Below are 20,140 nucleotides of genomic sequence, written 5' to 3'. Positions count from 1 at the left end.
GCTCTGCTTGTCTCTCCCAGTAATATAGGCTGGATGTGAGCTCGGTGTGTCTCTCCCAGTAACATAGGCTGGATGTGAGCCCTATGTGTCTCTCCCAGTAATATAGGCTGGATGTGAGGTCTGTGTGTCTCTCCCATTAATATAGGCTGGATGTGAGCACTGTGTGTCTCCCAGTAATACAGGCTGGATGTGAGCACTGTGTGTGTCTCCCAGTAATACAGGCTGGATGTGAGGTCTGTGTGTCTCCCAGTAATATAGGCTGGATGTGAGCTCTGTATGTCTCCCCCAGTAATATAGGCTGGATGTGAGCTCTGCTTGTCTCTCCCAGTAATATAGGCTGGATGTGAGCTCTGTGTGTCTCTCCCAGGAAAATAGGCTGGATGTGAGCCCTATGTGTCTCTCCCAGTAATATAGGCTGGATGTGAGCTCTGTGTGTCTCTCCCAGTAAAATAGGCTGGTTGTGAGCCCTATGTGTCTCTTCCAGTAATATAGGCTGGATGTGAGCTCTGTGTATCTCTCCCAGTAAAATAGGCTGGATATGAGCCCTATGTGTCTCTTCCAGTAATATAGGCTGGATGTGAGCTCTGTGTGTTTCTCTCAGTAATATAGGATGGATGTGAGCTCTGTGTATCTCTCCCAGTAATATAGGCTGGATGTCAGCTCTGTGTTTCTCTCCCAGTAATATAGGCTAGATGTGAGCTCTGTGTGTGTCTCCCAGTAATATAGGCTGGATGTGAGCTATGTGTGTCTCTCCCAGTAATATAGGCTGGATGTGAGCTCTGTGTTTCCCTCCCAGTAATATAGGCTGGATATGAGCTCTGTGTTTCTCTCCCAGTAATATAGGCTAGATGTGAGCTCTGTGTGTGTCTCCCAGTAATATAGGCTGGATGTGAGCTATGTGTGTCTCTCCCAGTAATATAGGCTGGATGTGAGCTCTGTGTTTCCCTCCCAGTAATATAGGCTGGATGTGAGCTCTGTGTTTCTCTTCCAGTAATATAGGCTGGATGTGAGCTCTGTGTGTCTATCCCAGTAATATAGGCTGGATGTGAGCTCTGTGTGTCTCTCCCAGTAATATAGGCTGGATGTGAGCTCTGTGTGTCTCTCCCAGTAATATAAGTTGGATTTAAGACTTGTGTACTTCCAGACTGCTGCTCTCTTTGTTAGCTCATATATAATGTATTAATAATATACAGTATATTAATCAAAGTAAAAGAATTTGTTAACTTAATTTTTAGTTTATTCCTAAAGAAAGACAATATACACATCATCTCAACCAAAAGTTCATCTCAGTGTCAACATGAGGCACATAAGGCACAGTAACATGTGGATCAGTCTTGTGATTATCCTCCCTTTCTTCTGGAATGGTGAGTATAACACACTGATCGGAAGGAAGGAAAGAATGAAGGAGGGTGGAGGGAGGGAGGAGGAAGGGAAGGAAGGAAGGGAATGAGAGAGGGAAGGAAGGGAGGGAGGAAGAGAGGGAAGGAAAGGAGGGAGGGAGGAGGGAAGGAAGGAAAGAAAGGAGGGACGAGAGATGGAAGGAAAGAAGGAAGGAAGGGAGGGAGGGAGAGAGGGAAGGAAGGATGTAAGGGAGGGAGGAAGGGAGAAAAGTAAGGAAGGAAGAGAGGGAGGGAGAGAGGGAAGGAAGGAATGAATGAAGGAAGGAAGGTGGAGGGAGGGGAGAGGGAAGAAAGGGAGGTAGGGAGTGAGAGAGGGAAGGATTGAGTGAAGGAAGGAAGAAAGGAAGGATGGGAGGGAGGGAGAGAGAGAAGAAAGGGATGGTTTAGGGAGGGAGGAAGGGAGGGAGGTAGAGAGGAAAGGAAAGAAGGAGGGAGGGTGGAAGGGAAAGAGGGAAGGAAGTAAAGAAAGGAGGGAGAGAGGGAAGGATGGAAGGAAGGAAGGGAGGGAGAGAGGGAAGGAAGGAATGGAAGGAGAGAGGTGGAAGGATGGAAGGAAGGAAGGAAAGAAGGAAGAGAAGGAGAGAGGGAAGGAAGGAAGGGAGTGAGAGAGGGAAGGAAGGAAGGAAGGCAGGGAGGAAGTATGGAAGATCACTGTTAATCATAACTGCTCTTTTTATCACAGCTTCCAGATAATCTATAAAATTGATTTGGCGAAAAACGTAGATGATTCTAAGTTACACCTCAATTTTGCTAATAATGCTTTTAACAGAACTCAGATTTGGTCAAAACGAAGATAGTATCATATTTTCCATTCATAAAATAGATAAGGTTCGAAAGCCTCAAAATTGGTCATTTATGGACGATGGGATGATTCCTCTTCCCATTATATGGGAATAATGAGATTTGTTTAAAAATAGAGAGTCCTACATAGATTATCTCCATCCTGTAGAAGATTTTATTAGACCAACCGCTGGTGAACCTTCTCTGCCGGTTGACCCTACAGCTATATTGTATGTTTGCTTGAGTTTTAATGATCTATGAACATAATAATCAAGGATTAGGACATTATCTGAATTATTATTATTATTGAATTATTTAAAACATGTAATAACCACGATTTAATAAGATTATCCTTGATTCTTCAACTGTTTACATAAAACGAATGACACTTTTTTGTCCTTCTACAGGTATCAAGTGCCAGGTGGGGGGTTATTCTATCCGAGTGACTTCTACTGTCGGGGTACAGGAGGGCCTCTGCGTCACGATTCCTTGCACTTTCATTGCTAATAGAAGAAATACATTCAATAATTCTTCTGGATACTGGATACGGAGTCAGGAACCATATTATCCATTTTATATCGTGGCCTCTAATGATAAATCCAGTGATGTGAAAAAATCAAACTTCCATCTGACGGGAAATCCCGATAATGGAGACTGCACCCTGACCATAACTGACGCCAAGAAAGAAGATGAGGGGATTTATTATTTTAGATTTGAAGAAACTAAAGACAGTACTGTGAAATATAGTTATAACAGAGAGGCAACCACCGATATCAGGGTGACTGGTAAGTGAATGTACCCAAATTGTACAAGAAACCTTCAGATGCAAAATTTGCAATCTACAATGCATGGTCACGTCATTAAAAACACCTGATTTTTTAGGATAGCAGCTTCCTTTTTTAGAAATTAGACCTTTAAAGGGGTTGTCCACTACTTTAACTTTGATGGCCTAGCCTAAAGGTCTGATATTGCCTATCAGCTTGTAACACCTGCCTGGATCCACAGACTCAGACAGGCTGTAATGGACAGGATAGATGGAAGCCACTCACCAAGCAGGACCTCCAGAACCCTGAAACCCTTTAAGCCCTATACAGGGATTCGGAATTACACAGGGCCATGGTGATCACTACCTGTGGAAGGCTGCAGTCCGATGAGAGTAGTAGTCAAGCAGGGTCAAACCAGGAATTGCAGAACAGGGACAGAATCAGGCAGGCAAGGACGTAATCAGGAAACCAGGCAGAGGTCAAATCCGGGACTGGCGGCGAGGTACAGAAACAACAGGCAGAAGGGTAGTCAGAAAACAAGCAGAAGTCAGGACACAAGGGTCACTAAGCAAAACAGGGAGGGAGCCAGGTAACATGAAAACAGAACTATTTCTGTCAGGGGTTGGCAGACAGGAGAGGAATTAAGAAGGGTGTGTTGTTTTTCCATTGCTTGTAGCTGAATGATGGCAATCTCAGCTGGAAGACACACACCACCTACAGTCAGCCAGCGGTACTGCAGATCCCAAGGAAACTCAGCCCAGTGGATGAGCGGAGGCTGTGCCTACCAGCCCCGCTGGCATTGACTCCTCTCCCATCACCAGCACTATCCACGGCAGGAACACGGCATCACCTGGTGATCGAAGTAGAAGTCACTGGAGCGGACTCCAGTGGTGATGTAACACAGCTGCTCTCAGTGATGGCAGCAACAGCAGGCAGCTGGAAATGGTCAGTTCCGGAACTGCTCAATCTTTTGATAGTGGCCACGGCCGTTTACTCCACATCTGCCTTTCATTCAAATTAATTGGAGGCAGATGTGCAATACCTGGTGGAGGCCACTATCAGAAGATTGAGCAGTTCCAGAACTGAACATTTATGGCCTCCTGCTGCTTCAGCCGCCACCGAGAACAGTTGACCGGTGGTGGTGCCAGGTGTCAGATCCCAGCCAATCAAACAGTGATGACCTCTCTAAAGGATAGGCCATCATGTTTAAATAGTGGACAAGCTCTTTAAGTTCAGCCTGAAATCAAGTAAGCAATATTTCCTGTTGATCGGTTTCAGTGTTAACTCAACAAAAAATTGGAAAATTTGGGTGAAATTCAATCTAGGACTGAGCATCGATACTACAATAGAAAGGGACAGGATTTCTAATTGTATGAACCTCATGGGGTTTTCTTGAGCAATGAATTCAAGAAAATTCTTGTAAATTGTCTCTTCAAACAATTGTCTCCTATTGAAAGTAGCAATCCTAAAAGTCAAAATTGACCCTTTAATGAGCCTTGTCATATGACTTAGGATTTATGCCAGATCAGAACCTCAATTTGTAGACATGGTGTTTTGGGATGGGTCCCTCATCAATGCAAAGTATGAGATCAGATCTGGCTGTTTGAAAGGCTAAGACGGGGGTCTAATGGGAAGCTATTCTCCATGTGGAGACTGACACACCATTCCAGCATGCCAGTGGTGAGGAGACTTTAAGCTGCAATGATCCTCTGGGAAATATGCAAATTACCTCTTCAGTGAAGAAGTAGATGAACTCTTGTGCCACCTATTGGAGGTAGCAAATGTTAAAAGTCAAGTGACCCTTTAACGAGCCTTGTCATATGACTTAGGAGAGGAGAGAGTTCCTAAAATGTGATAAAGGAAGAACCCATATCAGAGAGTGATTATGTGGACTTAGGCAACTCTTCGGCAAAAGGGGGTTAGTAAAATATATCACAAATCACCTTCAAGAGCAGGTGACACACAGTAAAGCAAATTGCACCAAAATACAAAGCTGATGTTCAAATGTTTTGGAAGGACAATTCATAATTTCTTAGCATGAATGGACTATAACAGTCATTGACTAGATCGATTGCCATTGTTGCCTAATGGAAACAAAAAAGCTAGACTACCATAGGCAAAAAAGCAAAAACTAAATTATTGAACTCTGGAAAAACATTGCCTGGTCAGGTGATCCAGACTTCTGTTGCTGATGGGAAGGTCAAACTTAGGTGCAATTGACTGGAATATATGAGCCCTATTGGTTGGCATCAACAATTCAGGTTGCTGGAGGTAGAGTAATAGAGTGGGGGATTTTTTCTTGGCATATTTTGAGTTTTCTGATACAGGTGCATGAAATGTCGGATGGACAGTAGAATTTACCTAAGGGTTGCAGCGGAACAAGTTCATCCCTTAAAGACACTTTCCGCAAAGCAATATACCATAATTCACCTGTTGTATAGTAATCGAATGGTTCCAGGAACATGATGGCATGTTTATCTTCACAGTCTCCAAATCCTAGTCCAATAGAGAATTTCTGGTACAAGGTAGAAGGTGTTGTTTAGAGCAGGGGTCCCTAACTACCGGTCCACGGACTAGGACTGGGCCATTAGGGATTTTTGCTGGTTCGTGGTGCCACCATAGACCACAACTAAACACTGACAGTGTGTTCTGCAGTGGCTCAGAGAACACTTTTTTGGGTGGATGCTGCTCGCTGTCCCAACCCGTTATGCCCTGCATAATGTTATTTTCCAGGAGCCTTGAGATGTAAAATATCACGGCTCCCGACCAAGAACATTGGTGGAGGAAGGTTGAACGAGATGGACCTAGGTCTTTTTTCAACCTATGTAACTATGTAACATTATGCGGGGTGTGCTGGGGCAAGGCTGCGGGATGGCCTTAGTAGATTCACAGCATATTATGTTGCATGTAGTGAGGTGGGGTGGCAATCTGGTCACAGTGTTGAGGCTCCTGGCATAGCTCTTGGCGGCGACCTGATCTACAGCGCTGTACATCGAGGTCACGCCAGCATCTCTCGGTTTGGTGTATAGCACTGCTAAGTAGAAGTGGGGTACACTGAGGCTCCATGTACCCATGTACAGTGCTGCTATTTTACTTGCAGAATTTGCTCATATTTGAGCAGGGACAAGAATGTCATATGTGTCTAGCCTTCTTTCCCCTCCTGCTAGCTGCATGTTCTTCTTAACCCCACCCCAATATAACCAAATCCTAACCCCTGGCCCACCCCTACCCTGCCAGGCCATTTACAAAATGGTCTTGCTCGAAGCCGGTCCCTGGTGCAAATAAGGTTGTGGACCACTGGTTTAGACGATATCACTACTTTCATCTGTTTGAAGTTGTTTTGATCACTTGGGAACGCAGAACGTCTTCAGCACCTAGAGGAATCTATGTAATAATGTATGGCTGCAATTGCAAAGGCCAAAGGAGGATGTCTATATTAAAGTGGCCAAATACTGTATTTCTGCATTATGTGACACGGTACTGAGTGATAATTGTAAGTGAAATGACACAATTATTTTGACCAATTTTATTATACTGTACATTTACTCCAAGATTGTTCCATACCTCATGAAAATGCAAATCTCTCTTATAATTTAGTACTCAAAAGCCAAAAATATAAAATTATGGGAATTATACATATTACAAGTTAGAGTTAGTTATTATTTATTTGTTTACCGGCCTTAAGCTTGATCTCGAACCATAGCAACTTGATGGATAAACGCTCTGTAGGAAGACAAATCTTGTACAAGTCTAGATAGGTCCACCATGGTTATATCCGTCTTAGGGATTTCAAACCTTGTTAGAAGGAATTGTGTATTCTTAATTAATCTTGCCAATTACATTGTAGTAGTCATTTCTTTGACATAAGTTGACTCATATATTCTATCTTGGTTGTTCCTTGAGTAGATCTCACAGAAGAACCCATCATCTCAGACCTTGGGACAGTGATTGCTGGTGTGAATAAAACCTTTACCTGTGCTCCACCAAGAGACTGCCCCCCAACATCCTTAAATTTCCAATGGAGGAAGAGTAATGTGGTCGGTATCTGGGAGAAATCATCTACTGTAACATTTACCCCATCACTAAATGATCACCAGAAAAGCATCACATGTGAGATGACAAATTCCAGATGGAAGACGACCAGGAAAACCATTCTTCTTGATGTCTACTGTAAGTGCATATTACAGTATATATACAGTACATATACATATTCCTTCTCAAGGACTGGACTAGATTACTAATGTTTTGCCTTTGTCTTTCTTACTCACTTGCGACCTTTTAATGGCTAACTGAAAAGATGGTAATAATTGCAAGCTTTCGAGACTACTCAGGTCTCTTCATCAGGCATGGTATATACCATGCCTGATGAAGAGACCTGAGTAGTCTCGAAAGCTTGCAATTATTACCATCTTTTCAGTTAGCCATTAAAAGGTATCAACCACTGAGGACTCTGTTCTTTTAAACAATTTTTTTATCTCTACTGGCTAACACGGTACAAAGATATATTTTGCTTACTCACTTGCGAGAAGCCATTTCTAGTGTTGAGCGAGTAGTTAGCTATTCATAGTTGCTATGCTTTTCGCGAATACTGTCCACTATTCGCATATTCGTTACAAGTAGCGGGCGCAATATAAGTCAATGGGAAATACTCGCTAAGTAGCAAGTAACCTGAACGCCATGCTATTCGTTACTCACACGAAAACTACAGCCTTCGGGTTACTCGCTACTTAGTGAGTATTTTCCATTGACTAACATTGTGCCCGCTACTCGTAACCAATATGCAAGTAGTGGACAGTACTCACTAAAAGCATACTGAGTACGACTAGCTAGCTACTTGCTCAACACTAGCCAATTCTCTTTCATTTTTTCCATCAATATATTGGTTTGTGGACTTTTTTTGGAACCACATTGTAGTTTTGAATTACACCCTTTAGGCTATGTGGCCACGCTGCGGAAAATGCGCAGATTTTGCCGCGGATTTCTCACAGAAAAGTCGCGGATTTTCCAAAAATCTGCAGCACAACTACTCCCCAGCCATTTCTATGGCATTTGGGAAATGCTGTGCCCACGCTGCGGATTTTTCCGCAGCGGAAATCGTGCGGATTTTCGTGCGGAAAAATCTGCAGCATGTCAATTATTGTTGCGGATTTCTCCGCAGGGTCCCATATACTTACCTGCCTTGATAGACACCTGAGGCACTTTCTCCGTCCGGTGTACAGCAGCGCGGTGGATCCAGGTACAAGAAGGAAGAGGTGGGCTGGGCCTGCACAAGCTCCGGTCATGTGACAGCCGGAGCTAGTTCAGGCCCGCCCACCTCCAGCACAGTGCACCAGACGCTGACAGTGACCCCGCCGCCGGAAAGCGAGGTGCTGCATGATGGAGGTAAGTATGAACACCCCGATCACTGCAGCACTTGTTCTGCATTGAGGATGCAGTGCCGAAGCCATGGTACTGTATACTCAATGCAGAATGCCCGCACCATATCCGCAGGACATTCTGCTGTATATCCGCAGCATTGAAACAGAGAAAGTTCTGCTGCAGATTTCTGGCAGCACCTGCGGAATGTCCTGCGGATATAACCGCAGGACTCTGTCCCCGTGGGCACATAACTGTATTTTCCAGATTGTAAGATGCACTTTGTTCACCCAAAACTTGGGGTAAAATGGGGGTGCGTCTTACAAAATTGATATGGCTTACCAGGACAGCGGAGGTGGAGTGGGGTCATAGGAGGCAGGGTCACAGGATGTTTCTTAACTTGAAAAAAATCCCCATAAATGGTTGTATTACCTTTTTGTAAGACCTATGTATTTTCTTATTTTTTTGGCTAATAGACCTGTTTGAGGACTCATCATGTGCAGCTTTAGTATTTATTGATACTATTTTGGGGAGCGTTACATTTTTTAAACTTTTTTGATTCCATTTTTTTTTGAAAGGAGAAACTAGCTTCAACACGAACTACTGAGGTAGTCATTTTGACTACTTTGTCCTATGTATTCAAGTAGTCAAAAAACAGTCAGTAGTTCTAGTGTTAAATGCAGTGGTTACCCAGTGGTGTCAGCTGTGTAACACAGCCGACATCTGCAATAAATAAAGCAGCCGCAGCTCTTTAATCCAATCCAAACATGTTTTTTGGGGCATAAAGGGGTTCTGTGATTGTTACTGTTATAAAATAAGGTTTCTAACTCTGATATAGGGGTGCGATGATGTTACAATTATTATATCATAAGATGTGACAGCATAACAAATTGCAGCAATGGGAATGTAATCACGTACATATATTTTCTTTTGCAGCCCTACCTAGAAGCATGGAAATCACCATTCATTCATCCAAAGGTATCATTACATCTTGTTATACTTTTTTTATGTTTGTGTTTATTTACTTTCACCTACAGATTAGTAATGGGGGGGTGTTCATAGACGCTTGCCATTACTAATCTAGGGCACAGAGTTTTGTTTCATGCAAAATTACTGAGTACGTTGTTCAGCATTTGTAATCACTGGACTCAGGGGAGATGAAGAAGAAGATATGCAGCTTTGGTTAGGTACAATGGAGGCCAAACCCATGGATTGGAAGGATTTAGTACCTGCAATGTGATAAGAGATGAATTATCAGTTGAGGACTTGTATGACATTATACAAATCCAAAGTATATGCCATAAATGTATAGTAGATGCAGGTGCCACCATCAGCACCAACATCCACCTCGATAACATGGCCTTGTTGCATACATGGCTGTTAATACTGAAGGTCAAAATTCCAATACACATGAAGGGGTAATGGGATTCCATCGAGCTCTCCATCTACATCAGCATGTGTCAGGAACCAACTCATAAGATTGATGTCAGATATATATTAGTATTTCTGACATCTACTGGAAATATATGTTTGTACTGTACATAGAAAAATATTAAAACTTGAGAGTTCTCAGTGGTTGATACTTTTTAATGGCTAACTGAAAAGATGGTAATAAATCGCAAGCTTTCGAGACTACTCAGGTCTCTTCATCAGACATGGTATCTACTTTTGAGACTACTCAAGTCTCTTTATCAGGCATGATATCTACTTTTGAGACTACTCAAGTTTCTTCCTCAGGCACATGGTATCTACTTTTGAGACTACTCGGTTTCTTCATCAGGCATGGTATCTACTTTCAATATTACTCAGGTCTCTTCATCAGGCATGGTATCTACTTTTGAGACTGCTCAGGTCTTTTCATTACTCATGATATCTATTTTTGAGACTGCTCAGGTCTCTTTAACAGGCATGGTATCTACTTTCAAGATTACTCAGGTCTCTTCATCAGGCATGGTATCTACTTTCAAGACTGCTCAGGTCTCTTCATCAGGCATGGTATCTACTTTCAAGACTGCTCAGGTCTCTTCATCAGGCATGGTATCTACTTTCAAGATTACTCAGGTCACTTCCTCAGGCATGGTATCTACTTTAAAGACTGCTCAGGACTCTTCATCAGGCATGTTATCTACTTTCAAGACTGTTCAGGTCTCTTCATCAGGCATGGTATCTGCGTATCTGCTTTCGAGGCTACTCATGACTCTTCATCAGGCATATTATCTACTTTTGGGAATATTTATGATTGATCATATCAGGCATGGTATCTACTTTAGAGGCTACTCAGAACTCTTCATCAGGCATATTATCTACTTTCGAGATGACTCAGGTCTCTTCATCAGGCACAGTATCTAATTTTGAGACTACTCAGGGCTCTTCATCAGGCATGGTATTTACTTTTTAGACTATTCAAGTCTCTTCATCATGCATAGTATCTACTTTTGAGACTACTCGGGTCTCTTCAGCAAGCATGGTATCTACTTTTGAGACTTCTCAGGTCTCTTTTTCAAGCATAGTATCTACTTTTGATAATACTCGGGCCACTTCATCAGGCATGGTATCTACTTTCAGGGCTACTCAGGCCTCTTTATCAGGCATGGTATCTAATTCCGGGACTACTCAGGTCTCTTCACCAGGCATGGTATCTACCATGAGTGCTGAAGAGACCTGAGTAGTCTTGAAAGCTTGCTATTTAATACCATATTTTCATTTTGCAATTTAAATCTATCAACCACTGAGGACTCTTAAATTTTAATATTTGACATTTACTGTACATTTATAAAATTCCCTGTGGATATAGTGTAAGATATGGGAAACCCTTTTATTGTAGTGAGTACATGTGACCAACACATTTTTTAGGTGATTAATGAATCATTAAGCATTAATGAGCATGTGCAATCAATCCTTAGTGAAACAGTGATTGCACATGCTCAATAATGCTTAATTATTCAAAAGGAGCTGTACCATACACAACATATACCATTTATGCCCAGGATTGGTGATAAGTGTACTATTGCTGGGGGATCAATTATTGGGATCCTGACCAATTAGGAGAATGGGATCCCAAAGGTCTCTGAAAGATTGTGTTATTGAGAATGTGCTACCATTATGTGGATCCTTTCAGTCTTCCACTATTTTTACCTATGTTTGTCCTTGGATCTCTATTTGTTATGTGATCCATTATTGTGTCTCATATTGGTAACCATTTACAGGTGGAGATCTCCCAGCGGATCAACCAGTGTTTATTGATGAAACTGAAACATTGACTCTTGTCTGCCGAGCGAATGACAGTCCAACCCCTACTGTGATCTGGGTAAAGGGGGAAATCGACATGGAAACTACTAGAATAAGTAACGCTGGGTTGTCAGCAATCAAAAATGTGACATCCTCGATGGCCGATGTCTACCGATGCCTGGCATGGAATGCATTTGGGTTTACCGAACGACGTATTAAAGTTGGCACGAAGCCTGGTAAAGCAAATGTTATCATCACGTCTGTATACTGTATCTATAGAGATATCTGTATATATCTAGAAAGTTGAGGTAGTCTGTAGAGGTTGATGTTGTAGGCCTCATGGACTCAGTAGAGCAATACACATGCACAATGAGGAACTTCTGTGCTATGAGACTACAATGTGCTGCTATGGGAATATTCTACCCAAAAAACAATAATTCGTAGGATAACTTACAATGTGGAGCAATGTCATGGATGAGATTTCAAGAATAGAAAAGAAGAAACAAAGAAATATGAATAATTTAGGCCCCAAACCTGTCAATAAGATTTGTTTCTTTCCAGAAGGACATATGGTTTAAATACTTAGAGAACCTGTCATTAGGATTATGCATGTTAAACTAATGGTATGGCCACTAGGACACTATTATACTGATTTAAGAGATATCTTCAGTGAAGAAATCCGTAGCTTGTTTTTTGTTAAATCATCTTTGGAAGTTTTAGGCTTCTGTGTATTGGGGTTGGTCTATGGACGAGACTGTGAGTAGACTCTTCAGTAAAGACGAGTGGTTCCGTGGAGGATCGGTTTGTCGGCAATCAAAGAGCTGACCCTCCACTGGCTCGAGCTTCACCTGAACTCTGGTGCAAGTAACTGTTTGGCAGTTTGAGCCTCCGTCCACAAACAACCAGCCATAGGCAGATCACTTTTGGGAGAGGGTGGACAGGCATTTTCAAATAATTTTTGGGCTTCACAAAACAGGTAATCATGCTGAAGTTACCACTAGTGTGAGCCATTCAAACACTGCAAGCGGCTCAGACAGGGCTGAGCACCAAGCGTACCTGAGTACAGCATTGCTTGCGTGAGTGAAGTTCGCACGTAAAGCATCTGAACTCCGAACCTAAACTTTGATTTTTTTAAGTTGTTGTTCGGTTCGAAAATCCAACCTTAGGTTTGCTCATCTCTAGTCTTCAGCTCTTTAATGGCCCTTTTGCTGCCTCTGGTCCCTTTATCTTCTTCCTGTTGTATATTTTGCACCGGCATGTTTCATGCCGCCAGATTGATTTCTTGGCAGTCTTCAGAAAAATGGAGCAGGTGGTGACGCACGAGCAAATTTAGATCTTGGCTCAATGATGAACTATGTTCTCAATCTGGGTATGTGCCTCCACCGGTGCCACTTCTCTGTAGCCCCCCACAACATCAATATGCGCAAGCACCGCCTGCAACTAGCACAGCATGCTGGCACAAAATTTAAAAAAGAAAGAAGACAAAAACTTCGAAGGCAGAGGAGGGGCCATTGCTTAGTCGAAGACCCTCTCACCCATAGTGCCACTCCAAAACATGGAACCCCAAACTTCTAATAATGATTTAACAAAAACAAGATTCTGGATTTCTTCACTCAAGGTATCTATTAAATCCATAGACCAGCGCCATTTTGGCAATATTATTGGTTCAATATGTACTGTATAATCCTGATGACAGGTTCTCTTAAAGTTAAAAACAAAGTTATGGTAAAGAGAAATTTAAAAAAAAGCGTGACGACTGTACCTATAGTTTTTAGGAGGTACAAAACAAATAAACACTATACGAAAGTGCTCTGAGTACATGTTATTGTTGACATTAAAGATATGGCTAGAAAGAAAAAAAAATAAATAAATAAAAAAATATATATATATACTGTATATATATATATATATATATATATATATATATATTAACCTCTCAAACAATAAAGCGGTTGATGCCATTTTGCTTGATTTGTTCATGTCGAAACACAAAAATTTCAGATACACTGGAATCTGACATTTTTGGTAAATTCATATTCAATTCAATAACAATAAAGGAATTATGCAATATAATAAACCTGGCCAATAATAGGATCTTGTAGACCAAGTAAATTTTTTTGCTATAAACCTTGGCAGATCCTTTGCCATCCCTTTTGCGTCTATGATGGCGGGTCAGCCGGCGTCCCTGCTCTGGATTTGGATATAGTATTTTAATGCTATGAAATACGAAACAACTAATTGTTGTTTTCTTTGTAGCCTGTGCACAAAGAACCATGGATTCTGCCATCATTATTGGGATGGTTATTGGTAATATTGTCGTCCTCGTCATTATTGCGGGATGCTGTTTCTTTCTAAGGAAGCATAAGGAGAAAGGTAAAGGAAGGATACATTCTTCTACCGTTTGCAATCTATAGATGGTGTTGCATAAATTTATTTTTGCTGAGTTTTCATAATTGTTGATATTTTCCAGTACCTGTTTTTGTTGTCCTTTCTCTTTCTGGTGGTTTTTCTTTTACGATTCTGCACCAAGTCATTATAAGAATTTGGAATCAGGAGGACAGAAGTGGTTGGTGGACGGATCAGCATTGATATGGCAGTATTGCTCAGCTAGCGCCATACATCCAGTGCCCCAATGGCCTTGGAATAGTGAGGAGGAGGATACAGTATATACCGGGTTTTTTGTTTTATAAGGCGCCGCAGACTATAAGAGCACCCCAAATTTAGAGGAGGAAAATAGGAAAAAATAATTTTTAAAAGTTAAAATGAGGGTCCATCTCATAATCTTAATGTGTCTTAATCCTAATGCTCACCGGGGGTGGGAGCTGCGGTGGTTGAGCGGCTCAGGAAGATCACACAAGGCAGGATCAGCGATGCTTTGGGCTCAGAGGTGGGGGTGTTGCGGCTCAGGAGGGTCAGTGGACGGAGGGTCTGCGATTCTTCAAGCTCCTGGGTGTAACGGCGGCAGAGGCCATTGATCTGCTGGCGGGCCGCGAGGGTGTCACTGCAGTGGAACTACTCATGAGGGTCACAGGACAGGGTGTCGCGGCTGTGTCAGTGGCAGGCGTCTGACCTGACTGCGGGCTCCATTGAATTGCCCGCGGTTAACACGATGGGCTTCAAGAAAATGGCCGTGGAGACTGCGTGTGTGCAGAAAAGCCATTTTCGTGAAGTCTATCATGTCAATCTGCTTACGCACCACCTCCCTGGTCATTTTCTTGAAGTCCATTGCGTCAACCACAGTCAGATCAGGTGCCTGCCCCTGCCGCAACACCTTGCACTTCCTGAGCTGCTCCACTGCAGTGACACCCTCGGTATCACCGATCCAGCCTCTTCTAACTCCACTCCACCACTGCCGACTCGGTAAGCCATATCCGGTTTGTAAGATGTGCCCCTATTTTACCCCCAGTTTTGGGGAAAAAAAGTGCATCTTACAATCCAGAAAATACGGTATTTACCTGCAATGGAATGTATTGTGAACCAATGCTTATGGATCATTGGGATGTAGTTGATAGGTGGACCCAATATATAAGGCGATAGAGAGGGCAGTAGTATAGTATGTGGCTGAAGCCGCACGTTGTACATTGGGAACCTGTACACTGTGAACAAAACTTAAAGCGGGCTTTACACGCTACAATATTCCTAGCAATTGCTAGCGATATTGTAAGCAAAAGCACCTGCCCCCGTTGTGCATGCGATTTCGTGTGATCGCTGCCACAGCGAAAATTATTGCTACGGCAGCGTCACATGCACTTACCTGGTCGGCGGCAGCGCTGTGACTGCCGAACAATCCCTCCTTCAAGGGGGAGGGACATTCGTCATCACAGCAACGTCACCGCGGCGTCACTAAGCGGCCGGCCAATCAAAGCGGAGGAGCGGAGATGAGCGGGACATAACATCCCGCCCACCTCCTTCCTTCCGCATTGCGGCCAACGGCAGGTAAGGAGACGTTCCTCGCTCCTGCGGTGTCACACATAGCGATGTGTGCTGCCGCAGGAACGACGAACCACATCGATAATCAACCATTACCGATTTTTGGTTTTGGGGCGACCTCTCCATGGTGAATGATTTTCACCATTTTTTAGGTCGCTTAAGGTTGCTGGTAAGTGTCACACGCTGCAATATTGTTAATGACGCCGTGACCCCGACGATAAAACATTAATGATATCGTAGCATGTAAAGCCCCCTTAACACTTTTACAAATGGGCTGCACGGGCATACATCTAGCTAAAATGTTCTTTCTTTTCTAGCAAACAAATCATTGGATTCCAGAATACAAGTAGCCGAATCCACATATCAGGTAGGAGATTTGTGGGAAACTATAGCTTGTTAAATAATAAGTTGTTCTATCGCATCTTACTGGACTGTTGGGTTGATCCACATTGGTGTATACATTGGACAATTGCTATCCAGTGTTTTATCGGATAGCTCTTTGCCCAATGTTATAGTATGAGGCAATGCCCAGAAATGAGACAAATTGGCATGAGAAAATTTGCTACATGCTGTGACTGGCAGCATAAATTGGATGGCGTGCACCCATTCAATTCCATTAGTGCGTGTAAAACATTGGATTGCACTCGGGTGACATCAGAGTGCAGTCCAACATTCGCCGACACAGATAATGGAGAAGATGGAGAAATTAAGTTCTCCATACCTGTGCTCCGATTCTCGCATGTGCGAGAATCAGATCAGAAGTAATAACACTCAACTCAAACTTAGATCCAAGTTTGACAAGAGCATCATTTGCATAATCGGCCCGGTTCATGACCAGTGGGACCCTAAAGCTCAGTCACTTGAGTTAGCAGGACTCAAGTTCTAATCAGTATTTAGAAGCCCGTTACGGGATGCTTATCACAGTTAGTGTTACTAGTGGGGGAGGTTTCTGGTGCAGCAGGCTGCTACCAAACTAGGGACATAGTAGGCTTAACCACATTCTTTTTATGAAATATTACTGTCATAGCTTGATCTGGTGACCCCTGTGTTATGATCTGGTAGCCATGGGAGATTACAAAAAACTCCCATAGGTGAAAAATACCAAGAACAGGAGTAGTTGGAATCTAAACTGACCACAATCCTCTGCCCATCGGAGCACACTAGAAGCAGCCGTGGAGCATTCCTAAAATCCTAGACACTACGTCACAGCCTGAGAAAATAGCTACGCCTCACAAAATGAAATGAGGAAATCTACCTTGCCTCACAGCAGTCCCCGAAAGGAGTAGGTAGCCACCCACATATAAATATTATGGTGATGTACAAAAAACACAATACTCAGATTGGAAAAACAGAATTAGCAAAGGTGAGGCCCTACTAACTAGATACAAAGGAAAGGAAAGAGAACTGATTGTGATCAGTGCAAAATCCCTAAAGCAAAATACCAAACTCCTGATAGCAAAAAGGCCCTTGAGATCATATGACCTCACCCCCACTATACCAGATACCCCTGTTAACAATGGGAGAACAAAAATACCAAAAGAACACAAAATATTGAAAAACAAATAATCAAATAAGACAGGGATTAAAATCCCTTTTCTTACAGGAAAGCCAGCACAGGGAAAACCCCCATGCTCACAGCACAAATGAAGCCAAGCTTTCCCTGCAAGAAAACAGATACACAGAAAAAACAAGGAAAAACAGCACCCAAAGGTGTAAACCAGAAAGCAAGGCAAAACTGAAACTTATCTGCTGATGTCTTGCTCAGGAATATAGGAAGGGAAAAATCTCCAGGCCAGGAACAGAGACAGGGAATATACAATTATAACCAGCCACTGCTGGGCTGAAAGTGCTCTCCTATATAGATCAGACTTGTCTGCAGTAGGACTTCCCAAATTCCCGATTAACACTGACACCTGTCTGAGTCAATGGCTCAGAATAGCTACACTACCATTCCTGGCCACCAGAGGGAGCTTCAGAACAGCACCCACACAGACGATGTTCACAACACCCCTGGTTTTGTGGTTGATTTCCCTCTCTTGGAACACAGCATATTTTGTATCAGTCCAACTGTTGTTGGTTCTCTTGTCTTTTCCCTTGACTTTCTGTTTTATTTCCTCTCAGGTGTGTTCATTTCCTTGTTTCACTTTCCCTATCATATCTTGGAAGGGGCTATTTGTACTCACCATGGATTAACCTTAGCACTATCTATGTTTCAAGGTGGATGGATGTTTGGAGTCCCAGCTCCTCAGTTCAGTATAATCTTCCTGAGTTATCACTTTTGCTTTTCCCTTCGATTTGTTTGTGTGTTTCATTCCGTTTCATTTGGGAATTGGAGTGGTTTCACTCATCGCCCATGGAAAAAGGTCCTCCAAAACGTGTGTCGGGCAAATTAGGGTAATACGTGGTGGCACAGTATCTTAATCATTACAGTTGAAACTAGAGTTTTCATCCGCTCTCTAAAAATATACATCTGAAGGTTTTTCCCTCCACTTTCTATAAAGACACCTCTGCATGTTTTTCTCACTTTGATATGACGTCTGAATAAACTTTTCCCGTTTTAGGTCAATTAGGAACCAAAATTATTTATATTTGCCAAATGGCGGATCGTTAATATAGGACAGGAATCATGGGACTTAGATTTAAATCACCATTACAGTGCTGCAATAAACAAAAAAACCTCTCCAGTGGGGAAATATACTTTGTTTTAACATTTCTATACTCTTCTTAAGGCTGCTTTACAAACTGCGATATCGGTACCGACGTTGTTGTGACCGGCGAACCGCCTCCTTTCTAAGGGGGCGGTTCATTCAGCATCACAGCGACGTCACAGCAGCGTCACTGAACCGCCGCCCAATAGTAGCGGAGGGGCGGAGATGAGCGGGATGTAATATCCCGCCCACCTCCTTCCTTCCGCATTGTGGTCAGGAGGCAGGTAAGGAAAGCTTCCTCGTTCCTGCGGCGTCACACGGAGCGATGTGTGCTGCCGCAGGAACGAGGAACAACTTTGTTACTGCTGCAGTAACGATATTTGAGAATGGACCCGCATGTCACCGATGAGCGATTTTGCGCGTTTTTGCGACGATGCAAAATCGCTCATAGGTGTCACACGCAACGGCATCGCTAATGTGGCTGGATGTGCGTCACAAATTCCGTGACCCCAGCGACATCACATTAGCGATGTCGTAGTGTGTAAAGCCCCCTTTAGGCAAATTGAGACTGTGTTCAGTTCAGGCTCATAAAGCCCCACAGGCTTGACTTTACAGGAGTAGAAAAGTGACATTTAGTTGGCTAAACAGCAGCAATCAGATTGAACTCTGATTGCTGCTGTTGGAGGCAGGTGCTGGCAGTATAACACAGCTGGCAACCACCCCTGTGCGGAGCAAGCTCAGATCCAAAGTCTTCTTCATAAACTTGCACCTGAGGTGTGCTGCAAATGTACCGCTGATGTTGGGAAGAGTCAAATTCTCTTAGCACTCCATGTTCTTTGATTTTCAAATCGCAAAAATTGCTTTGATATGTTATTTACCATTTGATTGATTTTTCTTTTCCTCATTTTTTTTCTAGGATCTAAAAGGACAAAAAACGGATGTCTACTACAACTTTAGACCAGAAAAATAAAGAAGACTTTCATAAAGTAATTTTCCTTATAGCAGCACTTTATTTTGCTAAGTTGTACAGAGACTGATCACACTGGTTTGTCACAGGATTGATCTACTGAGACCTTACCTCGCATGGTCTACTTAACCTTCTATTGCAATCTTGGACAATGCAGACCACCACCGGTTTAGGAAATTAATCAGCTCATAGTGGCCTAAAAAAACTATCCTCTTCTACCAATACCTTTCTACTCCTCTGTAGTATAAGTTGGTCTCTTGCTGGTCTTCTTGGTTCCTCATCCGATTTGGGAATGATCACCTGCAGTGGTCATATGTCCATTTGATTTAAATGGTTGTTCCAAAAATACAGTCCTATCCGAAAGTGTTGGCGCCCTTGAAACTGTTCTAGAAAATAAAGTATTTCTCCCACAAAATGATTACAATTACATATTTGGTTTGTTACACGTGTCATGCAATGCTCAGGTCTACACACGCTTGCTGACATGGTGGCATCAGTCTCTGATCACACTACAGAGTCTGACAAGTAACCTGAGGCTTCTCAATTGTTCAGCCAGAGTCGGGCGTTGGCTGGTTCAGGTTCACTGGTCTTCAGCTCTACAGGAGTTAATCCCTTAATTAATCCCTTAGTTAATCTTTTTGTCTTTTTGTATTTTATGTCATGTTCAGTTATGCACCTGTTCACAGGTCAGTTCGATAAGTGCAGTCAGTCTTTTTTGTCTATATTAGGAGTTAATCCCTGCAGACTGGTGAGCAGGACCTAAATGCTCAGATTTCCTGATTACCAAGTGCAGCTGTCTCCTCCCTATTTGAAACATGGCTTCCTTTCTGTTTGTTCCAATGATAGCTTCAGCGATCCTGGTCTTGGTATTTCTACTGTTCATGGTGATCTGTGTTGCACTTCTGAGTGGTGTGAGTGTTCTCCTGTTGTGTGTTACTTCCTCCCCTTTTTCGTTATTCCCCTGTACACATATTGTCTCTCCTGTGTGTGTTTATTGCTGTGTGTATGAGATTCTATTCTCTCTGTCTGTGTCATTTTGTGGGATTTCGTCTTTGTGTTTCCCTGCCT

The 20,140-nt window shown here is 42.8% G+C and overlaps 1 protein-coding gene across 1 annotated transcript; it reads left to right on the top strand.

Annotated features, from left to right (window-relative positions):
• The first annotated feature begins 1,297 nt into the window (after nt 1-1,297).
• LOC142255729 (sialic acid-binding Ig-like lectin 13) lies at nt 1,298-19,630 on the top strand. The gene is made up of 8 exons (XM_075327186.1): nt 1,298-1,364; nt 2,588-2,965; nt 6,851-7,114; nt 9,236-9,277; nt 11,506-11,763; nt 13,784-13,900; nt 15,775-15,824; nt 19,022-19,630. The coding sequence occupies exons 1-8, from the start codon at nt 1,298-1,300 to the stop codon at nt 19,073-19,075; spliced, it is 1,230 nt and encodes a 409-aa protein (XP_075183301.1). The 3' UTR covers nt 19,076-19,630.
• The last annotated feature ends 510 nt before the right edge of the window (nt 19,631-20,140 follow it).

This window comes from Anomaloglossus baeobatrachus, chromosome 11 (assembly GCF_048569485.1).
Source record: "Anomaloglossus baeobatrachus isolate aAnoBae1 chromosome 11, aAnoBae1.hap1, whole genome shotgun sequence".
Taxonomy (NCBI): domain Eukaryota; kingdom Metazoa; phylum Chordata; class Amphibia; order Anura; family Aromobatidae; genus Anomaloglossus; species Anomaloglossus baeobatrachus.
The sequence above is the reverse complement of the archived record's forward strand: the minus strand, read 5'-3'. Positions and strand labels throughout refer to the sequence as shown.

What these genes read in the sequence shown, in the direction of transcription:
- LOC142255729 (XM_075327186.1), top strand. Translation starts at nt 1,298, where the DNA reads ATGAGGCACATAAGGCACAGTAACATGTGGATCAGTCTTGTGATTATC. An exon ending in CATTCTTCTTGATGTCTACT is followed by an intron (nt 7,115 to 9,235) that starts GTAAGTGCATAT and finishes TTTCTTTTGCAG; the next exon opens with CCCTACCTAGAAGCATGGAA. An exon ending in AAGGAAGCATAAGGAGAAAG is followed by an intron (nt 13,901 to 15,774) that starts GTAAAGGAAGGA and finishes TTTCTTTTCTAG; the next exon opens with CAAACAAATCATTGGATTCC.